General features: G+C 43.0%; 2 protein-coding genes across 2 annotated transcripts in view; one reads left to right on the top strand and one right to left on the bottom strand.

Moving 5' to 3' along the window:
* Positions 1-7488: 7488 nt before the first annotated feature.
* Positions 7489-11873, bottom strand: LOC104967017 (contactin-5-like). The gene is made up of 6 exons (XM_010796386.1): positions 11643-11873; positions 11441-11550; positions 10987-11173; positions 10723-10835; positions 9101-9269; positions 7489-8389 (listed from the first exon to the last, which is right to left on the bottom strand). The coding sequence occupies exons 1-6, from the start codon at positions 11788-11790 to the stop codon at positions 8286-8288; spliced, it is 831 nt and encodes a 276-aa protein (XP_010794688.1). The 5' UTR covers positions 11791-11873; the 3' UTR covers positions 7489-8285.
* A 4826-nt stretch (positions 11874-16699) lies between these two features.
* The window catches only part of LOC104967342 (serum deprivation-response protein-like), a 21017-nt gene continuing 19642 nt past the window's right edge, over positions 16700-18074 (top strand). Inside the window, exon 1 of the mRNA XM_010796751.1 lies at positions 16700-16720. Coding sequence (XP_010795053.1) covers positions 16700-16720 — 21 coding nt within the window. The remainder of the gene's footprint in view (positions 16721-18074) is intronic.

Genomic DNA, 18074 nt, shown 5'->3' with positions numbered 1-18074 from the left:
CAGGACAGCGGCGACAGGGGCGCATGGGCAGCGGGACGAGGGGGCCGCATGGGACAGGGCGGCGTGGCCATGCGTAATAAAGCGGTTAGATAACTCACTGCTAGTGGTGGTCTTGTGGTCGCCTATACCCACAGACAGGAGAGAAGCACCAGGTGAGGTCACGTGACCGCAGTAACCACAGAAGAGCTAGAACGATGGATCAAAGTGTTCTGAGGTGCTCTCCAAGCAGGATAGTGGCATTTTCCCAGTCCACCCTTGGGGGAAAAAACCGCCCGCACCTTTCTTCCACAGAGACAGACTGGAGGGACGTCTTTCCTCCAGCAAGCGTTTCCTCCGGCTCCCAACGCTCTCCAGATCCCCCCCCCCCCTCCTCGCTCCCTGCTTCGAGCCTCCTTTTGTGCTTCAGATGTGGTTCTGTTTCGCAGCTTTAGACAAACATGGGGCTCTCTTCTTCACCCGTCCCCCCGTCCCCCCCCCATCCTCGATTCAGAGGGAGGGGGCGGGGGTGAAGTTAAGCATCACAAGACTCCTGTTTGTTTCGCCAAGTTGGAGCGAGGCCTTTCCAACCAGTGGCAATGACAGGAATAAAATGTGCAAAAATGTCAAATATTTCTCGGTCGATATTAAATGTCTTGACGGTTCCTGATTGACTGGCTTTGTAAAGCCTGAAAGGAGCAGAGGGTTTCTGTCCTCGTTCCGGTACCGCAGAACGTCTCTGGTTGTTTCCATTAATCTTTTAAATCAAGCGGAGACTCGTAACCCTCAACCGCGATTGGATTGCTGTCAGCTCCAGAAAAGCACACCTTCCTCATTCAGGAGAAAACCTTGCAGGCCTTCACTGCGATATAGCGGGTGAATGGGCCAGTTCGTAGGGAAGCCGACCTCACTGAACTTATCATCAACCAGTTTTTGGCCTTTTAGATCGAAAAAAGGGCCTCCAGTCTCCTTCCACGCACCTTTTTATTCGACTGCCTTTGGAAGTTATCTCTTCTGGGAATGAGTGAGTATAAATAAAGCTGCATCTGTTTATGAGTAGGAGAGGAATCTTTACAGATAGTTCCTCTCAATGAAAACAATCCCTCCATTTGACCTGATGCTCGTCTGGAGTGCAGTCTGCAGATTCAATTACAACCATCAGCAGACAGATCTGTGTGTCTGTCTGTCTGTCTGTCTGTGTCTTTCTGTGTGTGTCTGTGTGTGTGTCTGTCTGTCTTTCTGTGTGTGTGCGTGTGTGTGTCTGTGTGTGTCTTTCTGTGTGTGTGTGTGCATGTCTGTCTGTCTGTGTGTCTGTGCCTGTCTGTCTGTCTGTCTGTCTGTGTGTGTGTGTCTGTGCATGTCTGTCTGTCTGTGTGTGTGTGTGTGTGTCTGTGTGTGTCTGTGTGTGTGTCCGTCTGTCTCTCTGTCTGTCTGTCTGTCTGTGTGTGTGTGTGTGTCTGTGTCTTTCTGTCTGTGTCTGTGTGTCTGTGTGTGTGTCTGTGCCTGTCTGTCTGTGTCTGTGTGTCTGTGTGTGTGTCTGTGCCTGTCTGTCTGTCTGTCTGTCTGTCTGTCTGTGTGTGTGTGTCTGTGTGTGTCTGTGTGTGTCTGTGTGTGTGTGTGTGCGTGTGTGTGTGCGTGTGTGTGTGTCTGTGTGTGTGTGTGTGTGTGTGTGTGTGTGTGTGTGTGTGTGTGTGTGTGTGTGTGTGTGTGTGTGAGTGTGTGTGTGTGTGTGTGTGTGTGTAGCTGGAAACATGGCAGGGTGTATGGGGTTGTGATGAAGAGATGCTCAGAGTGAAACGTTTTATAAAAAGCCAGATGAACAAAGACTCCCCACCAACGTCAACAGTCCACAAACACATCCTCAGACGGCAGGAAGCGGCTGTTTACTCACTGATGATGTTTTATACATTTCAAAATACAAACGTGTGAAGTGACGGGTCGCAGTGTGTGTGTGTGTGTGTGTGTGTGTGTGTGTGTGTGTGTGTGTGTGTGTGTGTGTGTGTGTGTGTGTGTGTGTGTGTGTGTGTGTGTGTGTGAACAGGAAACATCTGAGCTCTATTGAAATACATGAAACACTGTATTAACAATGATTAACACACACAGTCAGGCACAACCTCTGTAAGTCATATGAAAACATTCGATACAGAACATGGTGGAAGTACGGAAGCCTGTCAGGACCATTGCAGTGAAAAAGAAGGAGTAATATTTCTGAGATTGAAGTCGTACCTTTATGAGAAACAAGTTGGATACCCACGGAGAACGATAAGGGGCCTCACGTGAGAAGACAATATGTGAGATCTAAACCAAGAATGTAAGAATTCTGACTGTCATTTCATTTCATATCTAAAACAGTGTTTTTGACGTGTGGCCCTAAGTCTGGATATAGATATCTGTGATCAAAGAGGAGAAGTGTACCATGAAAACTGCAATATTCTCCTATCATTTATGTGATTAAAAATGTGACAAAAATAAACTCACTTCAATAAATTAGCTCCATCCAAAAAAGGGGGAGAAATTTGGGCCGGAATTTCTTAAATGTTACCCCCTACTCTGGCTCTACAGCGGCCCTGACCCCCTGACCCCCTGACCCTGCGCGTACACACAGCACTCTGGATGGTCCTTTGGTCCCGGCTACACGGAGGCCGACGGGTGCAAACACTGCAGCGTCAGAAAGGATGCAGATATAAAAACACACGAAGAAACATCTTAATTGTCGGCCTCCGTACGAATAACAGAACAGAAACATACCTCTAGCACCAGAAGGCAACTTCATCTGAAGTGATTAGGAAAGGTACAGTTGTAACGTTTTCTAACAGATTGTGACTGCAAACAGAGACCTGGCGGCTTCACACAGCCATCACATAACCTTCACACAACCATCACACAACCTTCACACAACCTTCACACAACCTTCACACAGCCATCACACAACCTTCACACAACCTTCACACAACCTTCACACAACCATCACACAACCTTCACACAACCTTCACACAACCTTCACACAACCATCACACAACCTTCACACAACCTTCACACAACCATCACACAACCTTCACACAACCTTCACACAACCTTCACACAACCTTCACACAGCCATCACACAGCCATCACACAACCTTCACACAACCTTCACACAACCATCACACAACCATCACACAACCATCACACAACCNAAATAATAAAAGTAGGGTAGACATCTGGATATTATCCGGCTGAACAAAACGTGCATTTATCTAACAGGTTAGTTTTCCACAGACCTTAGTTCGAGCTATTTTCCAATAGCTCGAACTAAGGTCTGTGGAAAACTAACCTGTTAGATAAATGCACGTTTTGTTCAGCCGGATAATATCCAGATGTCTACCCTACTTTTATTATTTTCGAATCATCAATCTAATCGATAGATTTATCATGATCAATAGATTTATGATTAGCATAAGTTCGTTCATGATGGCTCACTTCAGTGATAGTGATGACATCGTTGCAAAATTATTAACAGTCATTTTCAAGATTGAGTTACAATGATACATTGGAGTGACAAAGGATCAGCTGAATGACCCGCCATCAAGTGCTTCATCCAAAAGGAGGATGGACTTTGGACTTGGTGTTTAAGTGATTTGATCATCAGAGGTAGGCCTAAGTCATTTTCACTGTGGGCCGCCGTGCCGACTTAATTCATTTGTAATTGTTACTTGGCTGTGGGTGCCCTGTCATGATAGGTGTTTATATAAATGATGTTGTTTTGTGTGGTAGAGGGTCGCTGTCATTGATGCGTGTTGTTTTGATATTCCGCTGAAGTATACGCTGTGGCAATAATGTGACAGTACTAACCCTTCTTTTTTTTTTAGGGAATGGGGGGGTCAGAGGGCCTAGGTATAAAAGTCACGGCTCGCCACTGCTCAGGCGACAATTTGTTTTTTAAAAACATTAAACCAAGTTCTTAAGTTCTTAGTATGTTTGGTTAAGCTTTTAACAGTGTTTGTTTGATTAAGACTGTGTTTTTAATTTGTTCCTGGCTCTAATAAAACCATCCTTGCATGTAAATGTACTTTAGCATCTTATTAGAACCAAATATGATATATTTTTTTCTTTCAAATGAATCAAATAGGGTTGCAAGGCGATAAGCCATTGTTTTGTTTGTCGTTTTTTCAGCCAAGTTGACAGTCATTGTTATTTTAACAAAGTCACAGTGAACTATTGACCAAAGTATTGGCTGGACCGTCCAGCTAACCGATATCATTGTCTGGGAACCAGTGGAGCAAAAAGGGAGCATGACAGTCTGATGAATACATTGTGGATGGTTCAATGAGGATACTTTGAACAAACACAAAAAGGCCTTTATGTTATGTCCTGCAAAGCTCAACAGCACAACACATTGTGCTCTGTGGCTTCCTGACAGTACAGATGGTTTTAGAGGTCAAAAGACAAGTTCAATTATAACTTCAATAATTACTGGACTGGTGCAATACAATACTGAATGTTGACTCTCCCCGCAAAGCTGCTCCTTTAATCCCTCTGTTTACAGTCTTCAGCAGAACATGGCACACTTCCCTAATTCTCATTCTCTGCCATCTCCACCACTGCTGGGCGGAGACCAATGGGCTGAAAATCCAAACATCACAGGAACATCCGACAGAACACAAAAATAAGCTGTTATATTTTTATATTTAACAGAAAACATAGAATGTTTTGTTTCACAGCTAAAACAGGAAATAACTCAGATGATATATCATTTAACAGCTTAGAAATCTCATCTGGGGAATGTTTCATTACCAGAGAAGGTTCCACATCACACACGCTTTTAATTAAATCAATAAGACTATTAACCATACATATATTGGTAGAAATATATGAATTGAGAACAGTTAATTAAAGCGTATTGAGAATATTAAAGACAAAATTGAATTAGGGTGAAAACATTATTAGGGTTTTAATTAACCAGTGAGTGGTCCTAAACAAAAGAGAAATTTCTTAAGAGCTGGAGCATACAGACGCACAACAATAATGCACCTCAATCTTCTAGAAAAACGTTTTGACTCCAATACTCTTTATATGGTCAACAAATCGCTGGCTACATCTCAATAGTTTCCTTAACAGTATTAACTTTTGAATAATTTAAAACCTATTATACATTTTGGTAAATGCAACTCAGTTGGTGTGCAAACATTTTTCAAATGCAAAACTGAAAATGACTCACTGTCTGATGCTACAGTTTACCTCCAACTGAAGCCGCAGCGCCTGTTGGAGGGCTCTAGTTCTTCTGGCAATTCCAGGATGAGTAATAAACTGTGACCCGCCTGAAAAGCAAAGTCACGGCTCAGCACTCAATCACAGAGCGAATCCTTCAACAACAATACCAGTGAAACAATTTAAAACTTGACTTGGAAGTTTTAAAAGGCTAAAGAACACTTATAAATGGATGTAGTATACTTACTGGGATATCATATTTCCATTTGGTGTAGGAACCACAGGACAGACACTTGACATACCATGTTTTATACCATCTCTCTCGATATGTAATTACAAAATATAATATTTATTGCAACTACATTAGATAATAAATTAAGTTGTCCTTCAAATTGCAATCCCTGCTGTCCTTAGAGCTAGCCTTCGTCCTGCTGTCCTCCAGAGTGTCCTTGGAGCAGATATGATGAATCCCTCAGCTTCAGGGTTGCTATCAGAATATGTGTTGCCAACACTATCTAGGATAGAGATTTATTACATTCAAGTGTAGTGAGACTCCTTAAGCCAAAAGCTTAGATGCTCTGACTCTTTCCCCTTCGAAAACACAGGTATTCATACATTAATGTGAAACAGAGACAGACAGTCTGTAAAACACAGAATATTTCAATGCTAATAGCTACTTCTTCCACAAGTGTGTAGTTATTTTAAGTAGGGTAAAACTGACACGTTGTTGATCGTAAGCAGAATACATCAGATACTAAATTAGAGCCGAGAATCTTTTTTTGACAGATTAACCAACAAATTATTGTTGTTTCCAGCCCCACTAAAAAGGATCTAAAATAATATTAGAGATAACTAAAATGTACAGTATATCCCAGCACACACTCAAGTGCACACACACACACACACACACACACACACTCTCTGACATTAACCTAGGGGGAGTTCATATTTTAATTGCTGACACTATAGCTTCTGGCTCTCTGAACCAAATAGGTCCCCTTGCAGGATACATAATCCATTATCATAAATCAGATGCGCCAACACAGACAGGTGCTGCATGAATAATTAAAGGTCGGTACATTAGCACTTGTGTGTAGGTATGTGTTTGAGCCGACGTCATTGAACAGGCTAAAAGCACTGCAAACCCCTCCATCCACATTAAACAGCTTAGTGCTTTGCACTACAGACGGATATGATGTACAAGTTAGAAAGAGGAGACCACGCTAACCATCCTCCCCCTCTGAACGTATTCAAAACAGAGAGGTATGAAAAAAGAGGAGTATCCATGGGACAGACACTGCTCGGAGCAGTTTGTGTCCTCTAGTTTTGCCGTGTGGTCACATCTCTTGTGGTTGAGCTACTACCCTTGTCTGAACCTGAGCAGGTGAGCCAGGTCTCTCAGACTCCAGAGAGCTGGAGGCAGGGCGAGCAAAAGGTCTGCCCAAGCATGCGGCTTTCAGGACTACAGTTCTTCATTCCAACATTAATTACACTTGAGGCAAATTCATTTGGATTTCTGCCCAGTGAGAGATAAGCTTTTACTGCAGACAAGCAAGAGAGTAGCCTGAGAGAAGGGGGAAGATACTCTTGATGCAGTGGTTCTTTTATCACAGAAAGCTATGTGGCCTTTAATGCCACGTGTGTGGAATTCAATCGAACTATAATTTATATAACATTTAGATAAAGCTTCTCAAAGTGTAGAACTGTCTGATGGACCAGATATAAACAATTCCAGGTGAAATATAGAAGTAGTGTGGCATAGTAAGTTTGTATTGTAGGAATATATTGTATGTGCATTAGTGCTGAGGTTGATCTGTCAATAAGTTGATCAATAAATTATATTATCCATAAATAATTTGCTATTTATCGAGCAACATTTTCCAAATATTGTCTGTTCCCACCTTAAAGCCCAATTATCAAAAAACCCAGACTGCTCTGATTTGCTTGCGACAGAAATTGCAAAGGCAGTTCTCAGGCTGTTGGTGGAGAAACTCAGAATGAAGGTGATATATTTGAATGAGCATGTACATACAGTATATGCCATGGAAGGGAAGGTGAGGAGAGTCTTCTGACCGAGGCAGCCCACAAAACTCTGACTGGGTCGTCTTATTTCATAGTTAGTGGCCTTGTAGGCACCTAAGATAACCAAATGTATCTATACCAGCACTGGACAAGGGAGTTTCTTGTAATATATACCATTTCAAGATGTCCCCATGGGCTTTAAAATGTGTATGAAGACTTGGTTCATTGACCAATAAGGTGAATCATTATTATTGTTGTCAGATATATATCTTTTCTCAGGGTAGAAAATACAAACAACAACCATTTAAAAAATATACATCACATTTATTTGTACTGACACCAAGAGTCCGTACAGAGTTGTCTTTCTCTTTTGATGTGTTCAAGCACTACAGGTATGAACCTGTTTCCTAACTCCATACATCCAACTGTATCACCAAGCATTGCTTTATCACTACCAAAAAACAGAGTTGACATAGCTGACACATACCACTGTGTTTTTCTCTAAAGGTAACACAATGTACAAAAGCAAGTCTCGAAATAGTAAGATTCTTGGTTCCATAAAAAACGTTCTTTCCTCCTCAATGAGTGAATAAGAAAACAATGCACTTATCTCTACTGAGCTTCTGCTGCATTGCTTGTTAGGCAGCCAAGGGATAAATTGATGCAAATAAGTAATGAAAAGAAACAGGCCGGCTGATCCCTGTATTACTACCACAGCAGCTTTCGAGGAATTGTTCATGCTCTGTAGAGCCCCAGATCTGTAGGAGCCGTCTGGAATTGGTTAGATGCCATTCAATGAGAGGAACACATGATGTCAAAGTAAAGGATTGAACACATCTTTCCACACACTGACTACAGTACAACAGCATTGTGATGCTGGAAAGAACTGTGCAAATTAAATGTCCAGGGCCTCAGAAGAAACAGGAAACTTAAAAAGGTTCAACTCTGGAGAGCTGTATGATGACTGGCAGACTCAACCCCCTTTGGCAGGCCTCGGGCCCTGTGGGATGGGTAAGGCCAAAGCGAGCAGGCAGTCAGAGGGAACCAGGGAGCAGAGGACTGGTGGCTCCCTCCATGAACATGAGTTTGGCACAGTGGCCTCACCAGGAAGCTAAAGGCACCAGAAGAACCAGGAGCAGGGCTGTCCATGTTAGGCTCTGTGGCATGCAGTGCACCGAGCACTGGTTGCTTTTTGCTCGAACACCTAAGAGAAGGGAGGGGAACAGTCAATATAGATGAAAGGAGAGGCCCTTTACAAAAACGCTGGAACTGCATCCATGTTTAATGCTATACATTTTCACAAAGAGCTGCAACACAGACTATAACACTCCTTGTTGCTAACCACCAACTATGTGCAATATGTGCTATATATATATATATATGCTGTTAATAACTGTGCAATATAAACCTGGCTGCTAAATCCTCAGGACTGTTACAGGATGTGTTCTTTGTAAATTGTGTAACTTTTTTTTATTATAATATTTTGCATGCTTCTTAGGTAAGATTAAGCTGCCTTTGGCTCTTTTCTGCTGTAACAATGTACATTTCCCCTCTGTTGGACGAATACAGGTATTCTGATTCTGGGGAGAAATATGCTTTGTTTTGCAAAAGAAAAAAAGAAAGTGAGCATTGCCCTGTAAAGCTGGCTCGTAAAGTCACAAGCAGGACTGACTTTCTCTTGGTCCTATTGCTTGAAAGTTAATTGGCTGTGCAAGATTAGAAGGGTTGGTGTGGGCGATGTAATTAAAATAGTATTAGCCAAGGAAAACTTGGCTGGCACAACAGCTGTGGCGACTCAATTAGGGGCAGAACGTAAGATCGCTACAAAAAGAAAACAGGCTGTGCATATAGATGGATATCAGAAGTCATCTAATTTAGTATGTGCCTGAGACGCAACTGAATAGCTTCGGCTTACCGGATGAGGTGACTATTCGAACTTGGGAGCTGACCGCCCCCTCTCCTCCTTCGCTGAGGGCGCGCACCTCAATGATATAGGTCCCTCCCTCGGGCAGTGAGAGCATGGTGGAAGGGTTGATGGTTCTGGTCACCTGGTTGTGGCCTTTGCCCTCCTGTTTAAGTAACACCTGCAGGACACGCACACAAAGCCAATTGAGGTTTACATTTATTATTGTTCATCTATAATGAGATATTTAAGCCACAGTGAGTAGTATGTGTAGGATTTTTCCCACGAGAGGCCCACTAAAAGAGTGTGTCTGTATCTGCAGAGCCCTCTGCCTGTATTTTATTTTCCTGTTTCACTTTGCTGTGTTCGGGACGTTTCTGGGCAATTCCCTGCCCATTCCTCTGCCTGTTCTCCCTGGGGCTCTGTTCTGCCCTGGCTGACACTGTAATTGGTGTAGACTGAGCCGGAAGCTCAGGAAGCTTCGCTAAATTCCCCTGTCTGAACAAAAATACTATGCCCATTAGCTAGCTAAACTGAAGATGGCTAAATTGGCTTGCTTGTGTTGCTGAGGTGAAAGGAGAAGCCATCTTCTAATGTTCTGTTAACAGACAAATCGTACATTTACAAACTTTCTTTCCTTTTAAAGGGTCTCAATATGGATTAAGAGCAAATCTGTGATTGAAGGATTGCCTCCACACTGCTTTTTACATGGCTGAAGGCTGAGCCTGCGGCAGCAGCTGACTTTGCTAGGAGTTAACATTGCTAACAGCGTGAACAGTGCCATTAATGGCAACAGTGCTGACCTGGGGGGGAACTGGAGAGTGGGCGTAACATTTCAGCGGAAACTTCTGTAGGAGCACAGTGTGGAGAGGTGGCCATTAGCTTGCCAGTGGGACATACACACAGGGACTCACGTGCACTAGAACGCACACCAGCAGGCTAGGTCTGGGAGTTTGACTCAGGATGACTTTACTTTACATTGACTTTGTCTTAACATATTCCACATTTTGGTTTTCTACTATTTGAATACTGTGAATGCCGTAAAACCTTTAAACAGTAAAAGTAACAGTAAGATGGGCAAAACATTTTTTTAGTGTCTAGGCTAATTATCTGCAAAGAGTTGGGATGAGCAACATTTTTGGTTCTTTAAAGACAAATTCAAATAAATTAGCAGTTAAAAATGTCCAATCACTGAACTCAATATTGTTATATTTATTATTTGCATGCATAGAGGTTTACTGATAACGGCAAGCTGGAGATACGGTTACACTTCAGATTGGCCTTGAAATATATTAAGCAGTTTAAATCGATTCACTCTTTGCAATGTTAGATAACTCTTATATCCATTGTGTGATATTTTGTTTCCAACTGTGAGGATGAAAGGTTCTAAATGTGCAACCGTTCAGATATACGATTCTCACCACCTGAAATAACCATGGGTGGAGTACAATTCAGAGCTTAACAGTAAAAGCATGTAGAAGCATAACTTCTAAAAAAAATGGTTAAAATAATCCTGCCTTTCTATTGATAGTGGTGAAAATACTTCTGGAACTATTTGCTTGATCCAAAATCTAAGGTGTTTTGCATGAATGTTTATGTATGTCTTGATGTTAAGAAATGAACTTGATCATTACCATGTAACCGATGACATCAGATTCATTGTCCTTTGCCTTCACTGGATCCCAGTTTAAAGTCACGTTGTTGCCCTCTTGAATCCACATGAGGTTGGTTGGAGATTGAGCAGGAGCTAAGAAAGGAACGCACACTCAATTCAAACAGACTTTTAAACAGAGTTTCAACCAACTATGTCAATTACTAGGGGATTTAGAGCAAACTTAACAGGTATAGTTTGTATTCCATATATAGTATAGCATGATTAGTGTCAGTGGTGCACTCACGGGCTCTCCTGGTGTTGACAGTGACAGCAGCGGTGGCAGGACCCTCGCCGATGCTGTTGAAGGCTTTTACCGTGATGAGATACAGACTGTTGCCCTCTAGTCCTGTCAAGACCATGGAGGTCTCGTTTTTCAAAGTTCTTTGTTTTTTCCCCAAGTCCTCCTGCTCCATATCTTTCCAGTAGCTGAGCTGTAAACATAAATTATTGATATTATAATTGTTTAATGTTATTTAACCAGGAAAGTCCAATTGAGAGGCAGGATGTGTTTTTCAAAAAAGAACTAGCCAAGACAGACAGTGGAATTGACCGAAACACATAGCTACAGACAGAAAAACTCAAAACTGCTTCCAAACTTCAACTCATGCTAAAATGTATAGACGTAAAATAAAAATGATAAACTGCATGTATATTTACACATGTGCACAACTTCCCCCGAGCACACAATTTACAAGCACCTCATATCCTCTTGGTCTTCCTGGGCCAGGATTGGGCGGTTTCCACGTGACCCTAATTTCCGATGAAGAAAAGCTGTAAGCTTTCACATCAGATGGTGCTTCCCTTGGCTCTGTGAAACCAGTACAAATGGTAATATTAATATAATTCTAAAAAACTTCTTCTGTTTATCTAAAAACAATGCAACAACAAATGTTAACTCACCCCCCTCTGCGGAACGGATGATGACCTCTTTGCTGAACGGCCCATCTCCCTTATTGTTGTAAACTCCGACCTTCACTTCAAATGGGGTAAGGGGAGGGAAGGTCTCATCTCTATATTTGTACGTTGTAGAGTCGGCTGAAGTCACCATCCTCTCCTTCCATCCTCTAGTTCCGTTGGCACGAAATGCAACGATATACCCAAAGCCTTCACCGTTTTGGAATTCCTCAGATATAGGCTGAACATTTCAAAAAGAAAGAAATAATCATCCAAACGTGTCTTTCACTGAGATTCATTCCAAACCTAGCTTTCTATAATAGCATTTGCAACAGTACTGTACAGCTGAAGGTGCATTATCTTCACATGTTATCATTTAAATAGCCTCTGTACAAGGAGTTGAGCAAAACACAGAATTCCGTCTGCCAGTGTTAATAAAGAAGCAGTCAGTCTTGAGAATCATATTTGGCACAGTTGTACCCATTATGTTGCTATTTATCTCCCATGTCTGAGGGATTTGGGACACAGGTTTTGTCTGCTGGCTTCAATGCTCATCTGTAGTTTTCCTGAAGTGCTGAAACGGGGAGCTGTCTTCCACAGCTGGTCCGTGCTTAATCAAATCAAGTGCCAATTCATTAAGTGAGCTCAAATTTTATTAAAATATGAGCTGCAGGGATTAAATCTTTGGCTAAATGTAATACAAGACAAACACCTGTACACCTGTTTTTGGCAACAAAAACCTTGGCACATTGTTATGTGTTGATTTGAATAGGCTTCAAAGTAATATTGTCCCCGTAAGGCTGCCACAAATTAGCTATCGAGTCTACAGAAGTGGATGGAGATAAAGTTGTTCACATTTCACTCAATAATGACCAATCACCATGACTGCCTGATTACGGGGATGATCAGTGAAAAATGAATTAGCTTCCACCAAAGTTATTTTCAGAGCTTGCAATGCTCTTAAGGACATGCCAAGAAATATGGGTCTTTAAAAAACAGGATGTACAAATGAGCTAGTTAAGTCCAGAAACACTCGAGGGGTTAGGAATTGTGATAGTCATAGATAAGTATGGACACAGCGTGATAACTCAGGTAAGTCTTGTGATGGATATAGCCGGGCCTGCTGGGCTCAGTGACAATGACTGTGGGGGCATCAGTAATGGTTGTTCCAATGGCTCCCCGAGAAAAAGCAGTCTCTCATCGTTGACTGTAATGAGACGGCTGAATGAAGCTGCAGAGACTGTTTAGTCATTCATCCTGCTTAATAACACTGCCCACCATGGCCGTCCAGGCTCTGACAACTCTCCACAGATGATTGGAGAGGCAGAACTGCCATGCACTCGCATGCCTCGACTGCCAAAAAGGGCTAACATTCCTGCTCCGTCTCCTCTAATATCCATCTCAATTGATCACTGACGAAGTCCTGATTTATTTCCAAGAGCATTTAGCTGAAACCAAAAGAAATAGGGCAAAGCTAAAACGACTTAAAATGGCAAGAAGAGACACTGCATTTAAATCTCCACATTGTCCTGATGAACTTGAAAACTGACAGACTTATTGGTTGGTGGCCAATTATTCTGCCCTATAATGGGAAATGAAAAACTAATTTTTTTCTCTACAGTGCTCTTCAGAAGAGATTTGATCAGCAAAAATGCCTAAAAAAACAAACGGGCAAAACAAATATTGCTCACACTCAGCTTTATGCTGAGGCATTTGTTGAGGAAACAAACAAGTTGGTAGCACCAGAGATATTATGCTTTAGTTGTAACAGCTGTATAAAGGTGATACAATGAAGGGAGGATCTGCGGGTTGCATCTGAAATGCCACAGACACTGTATGCAACTTCCTGAGACTCATCAAGAGAATCATCAAATACATGGCATTTATTTTGCATTTACTCAAATTCATGCATGGCTTGAAAGGACTTTTTGACTGGGTTGTCAATCACCAATCATGGTGTAACTTTAGGTTTATTCTTCTAACATGGAATCCTGCATTTATTTATGAGGAGGTTGAAATTTTGTTTTACTAGCTCCTTTAATGACACTCTTTATATCAAAAAACTCTCATTTAAAAACAGGAAATGGTGTACCAACAAACACCCTCTCTGGAATGGACATTATCCCCCATAATGTGCCACTGAGGGGCACTTCCCCTCATGTGAAGGTTATTTTCCCAGTGGCAGTTGGGCTCCCATACTTAATAACTGCAAGAATAACTGTCAGTTGCCTCCACATCTGTTCACTGCTCCCCTGTTAATATATCCTTCAACTGATCTCAATTGCAAAATCTCGGCGTCGCTCATAGCAATTCTGTACATGCTGTGCCCTGAACCTGGCTTAGAGCCAAGCTGTCCACTTGGAAAGCGTTCACAGTAATATCCTCTTTACTTGGTGTAAGAGTTATTATGTTTTTAACAGCCATCGTCAAGATTGAAATTACAAACAGTTATTCATCAACATCCCTGGGTTCATTTGGAATGACTCAGGGATTCAAGGTTAATCATCGTTCTTCCTCTCTGGTGGGGCCAAATTTGAAATTTACAACATCTTAATTACTGGCTTTGTTTTAATACATGGACCAGCTGGCTTTCTTCAAGCTTTGTCAGCAAATTCTTCAATGGTGAACAAGTTTGGCCCTCAAACACAGACGTACTACTGAGGTTTCGTAGGTTTTAAATTGTATCTGTTTTTGTTGTATCTGTTCGCATTACCTCTACTTGTTGACATTATTTGCTGCTGCCACTATTTTATTTCCCTTGGGACCAATATAATAATAATAATAATACATGGGATTTCTATAGCGCTTTTCCTAATGCTTAAAGACGCTTAAATCTCTTTCTCATAGAAGCATTTCTTCTTTCCAATAACAACTTCAACCTCTGATCTTGTGGAAAACATCCTGCCCTACTGGCCCAAAGCCTCCTTTCCAACGCAAAAGGATCAAACTCTTGAATATTGAATTACATTTCAGTGAATTCGAGTCAGAGGAAATGATGTAGAATACTGCAGCAGATGGGTTTTCCATCTCAAATGGAAAAAAGGTCACCCTGCCCTGATGATGCGCACTGACCTGAGCTCACAAGATCTTCTCTTCTAATATCATGTAGCTGTGAAGGCTAAAAGCTCCACCTCTGTATTATCCCTCTGGATATAATGTGCATCTATCTCACCTTTCTCCACCAGAAGGGTCATGGCTTCGTGGGAGTCACATCATACACACCTGTGTTATTGTACCTTTGTTTCTACAGCTGTGGTGCTGACCTGTTGTCTGCTGAAAAGGGCTAGCCGAAACATACTATTTAAATCTATTAATTTATTCTCATTTAAAGGTGGGGTATGTAATTCATTTCAGAAACACTTTTTGTTATATTCCATGGAATGCTCTTAACATCCCGATAGCAATAGTGTGTGGTGTCTGACCCACTACGTTGTCGCTGTGGTGCGGGGTGGGTTGGTCGTGGTCTTCATGTGAGTGTGTGGTGCGTGGGTAGCCGAGTGTGTGCGTGTGTGTGTGTGGAGTGGCGGAAGGAGCTCACCGGTCAGTCGTCAGGACTGGGAGTTGGGGTTACACTCTACGGAGCGACCGCTGACTGGAGTGCTCTCGGTAAGTGGTGGGTCTGTAGGGTGTGCTTAGTTAACGACTTGGACTTTGGTCGAAGAACGGTTTCGTCCGGTTACCAGGGTTTTGAAGAGGACTGGGGGCAACACGTCGGCAAGACTATACGTGTGATATGCCGTGGTTGGCAAGACCCAGACGCCGATGAGACGAGGCGTTTGCCTTGCGCGCGGCAGGGTAGTCAATAATTTAGGTTGCGCAAGTGTGATGAACGAAAAGGTGGGGCACGTGTGACACCTTACAAGAGTGTACGCGACACAAGTTATTTGGTTGTAGCGTTTGGTGGTATATTAACAAGACGGACACCAGAAGATCGGAATGTCGTCTGAGCACAAACAAGATGAACAGACCACTGAATCTAGCTTCTAGTCATTGGTGAAGCGGAGTGACTGGTTGAGAGATGGGAGCGTCTTGGAGTGCGAGTGAGAGGGGGTGTGTGCCGCGAGAGAGTGTGATGAGAGAGGAACGTGTAGCCAGTGCTGAGAGGTCCGGATGGCGTGGAGATTTCATGCGGTAAGCCGAAGTGTCACTAGCAAGATGGTATTATGGTAGTGGGAGGAGGCTTAAAATCCATTGTTGATGTATGGTAGCGGTCTGTGCGGTAGTGGTGATGTGTGTGAGTGTGAGGGGAGCGTAAGAGAGGTAGATACGAGCTGGAAATGCCGGTTCGAATAGAGTAGAGGAGAGGTGAGGAGTGAGAGTGGGTAGCGCGAGGGCGTGACGGGGGACGAGCGTCTACGCACAAACAGTGAAAGCGACGTTCTGAGAGCTTGATGACGATCTGTCGGGACTTTGAGATCCGAGGTCTTTTCTTTGTATTACTGGTTGATGACATATCCTAAAGAACATTACTAAGCTTGCTGGACCGTCTCTCTCTTTTTTCTGTCGCCACATTGTAAGTAGGTAAGTTGAACTCTTCTCAGATGTTGAGGGGATTAATTTGTGTACTCCTATTTACACATAGCAATTGGGACTTTAGTGACAGTTAGACGCAAGGAGTGGCAGACTACTTCTTGTTAAGACTATGGAGCTGCTCTTATCACAGTGTTAAGGTGAGACACTATATGAAATAAACATATAAATGTAGAGCACGACTTTTATTGTAAGACCCTTATGGAACAGTGATTCATTAATTAAGGAGCGATACACTTAAACTGGAATGTAGTGGGTGGCGTTCACCACGACGATGTCAGTAACACTTAAGGAAGTAAATTTGTTGAACCAGGTGAAACACAGACGGGACCCTAGTATGAACACGTCGTGTTATTGAGAAGCGCGCGCGAGTGGTGTGTTGCGTGTGAGCGCGAGAGTGAGCGGCGTGGGAGTGGCAGAGGAGCGAGCGCGAAGGAGTGTTGGAGCGTGTTCCCGCGTGTGGCCGAGAAATGTGACTGAAAATGTACTATAGGTGGGTGTAAGGCTGAACGGGTGTAGAGCGAGGGGGCGAGATGGTCGAGGGTGCCGAGAGCGTAAGTTGGAGAAACGTGCGCAGCGTCGTAAAGCTACGTCATTGGACGAGCAAGGCGGAGCGACGGCAGCGGATGCCCTGGGGGACGCGAGAGACGGTGGACGTCAGGAGGAGAGGGGTCTTGGGTAGGTGTGCGGACGCGCTAGATTGAATTGTTGTAGTCTCTGTCAAAGTCTGTGACTTCACTTTCTTACTACTGTGTCGTCGAGACCTCTACAGAATTTCCGATGCCTGCTACGCTAGGCCGACAGCACTCCTAAGAAACCGTCAAAAAGTTTCTCGTCGGGTTGTCTCGTGTCCTCTGACCGTAGTAGACTCGAGACTGGGTGACAGATCGATCTAACTTGTATTAAGAGGTGTAACAGCAAAAGAATATTTGTGTAACTGGTTTGTCCTAAGCGTACCGAAAAAAAAACCGTTAGAATTGGAACGTCTTTAATCTGTTTTTGCTTTACTGCCCATGAATAGTTACGTTGGATTGACATGAGGCGATCGTTTTACGTAGACACGCACGAGGGACCCGATCGAAGCACATTAAATTTTTTAGACATCTAGTACGTATAAAAACCGTGTTGTAGGATATAAACCGGTGTTTTAGATAGGAGTAATGTTTTTCTCACGGTTTACGTGATTCTGATCGAGACCGGTGTGTCTCAATGGACGAAGTAGAGAAGTTTTCGTAGAAGACTCTCCTACCAATCGTGTTATGACTGCTCTGATCCCTGATAGTAGTTTTATAGTAGGGGTTTGAACTTAAGTTTTTTACTACATGTTTCCTATTACACTCACTGTCAACCTGATTCTCTATGTCACATTTGTCGTATTGGTGTTATACTTGGCATTGTTACTATTATGTTTAGTATTCGTTTTTTTTTCCTTTTTTTAATTGAGTGACAGTCAGTTATTAATCGGGGGTTAATAGAAATCCACTGAAGTTTTAGAAACCAGTCCCATCTATTGGTCGGGTGTAGAGCTTGTGCCGTCGTCTTGGTAATTCGTTCACGTAAATGAATTTCCACCCCATACAGGTAAGAACGCTCTTTGTCGAGCCTCAAGCGCGGATCCTGTCTAGAACGTTTCTAGTGTGGTGGTCTGTTTTGCGGAGCGGGAGGAACGGAAGCACTGCGTGAGGGAGAATGTCTGCGGGGAGGAGTGTGTGTGTGTTTGGCGCGTGTACTGGTTACTCCCGACGTCTCTAGTTCGCAAACACGTGTCTACGCTTTCGACTGTCCGTCTCCATCCGGTAAGGTCAATAAACGTAGGCACCGGCCGAGTCTACTCAACCAGCACGAAAAATGTCGCGAACTGCCGAAGGTGTCTACTTTAACAAAATACATAAATAACAGTTTCGTAAA

Source organism: Notothenia coriiceps, unplaced genomic scaffold, assembly GCF_000735185.1.
Source record: "Notothenia coriiceps isolate Sejong01 unplaced genomic scaffold, NC01 NC01_scaffold00037250, whole genome shotgun sequence".
Lineage (NCBI taxonomy): Eukaryota > Metazoa > Chordata > Actinopteri > Perciformes > Nototheniidae > Notothenia > Notothenia coriiceps.
This window is presented reverse-complemented; position numbering and strand designations above follow the sequence as displayed.

What these genes read in the sequence shown, in the direction of transcription:
- LOC104967017 (XM_010796386.1), bottom strand. Translation starts at nt 11,790, where the DNA reads ATGGTGACTTCAGCCGACTCTACAACGTACAAATATAGAGATGAGACC. An exon ending in TGTCAACACCAGGAGAGCCC is followed by an intron (nt 10,836 to 10,986) that starts GTGAGTGCACCA and finishes TTCCTTTCTTAG; the next exon opens with CTCCTGCTCAATCTCCAACC. An exon ending in CTGATGTCATCGGTTACATG is followed by an intron (nt 9,270 to 10,722) that starts GTAATGATCAAG and finishes CGTGTCCTGCAG; the next exon opens with GTGTTACTTAAACAGGAGGG.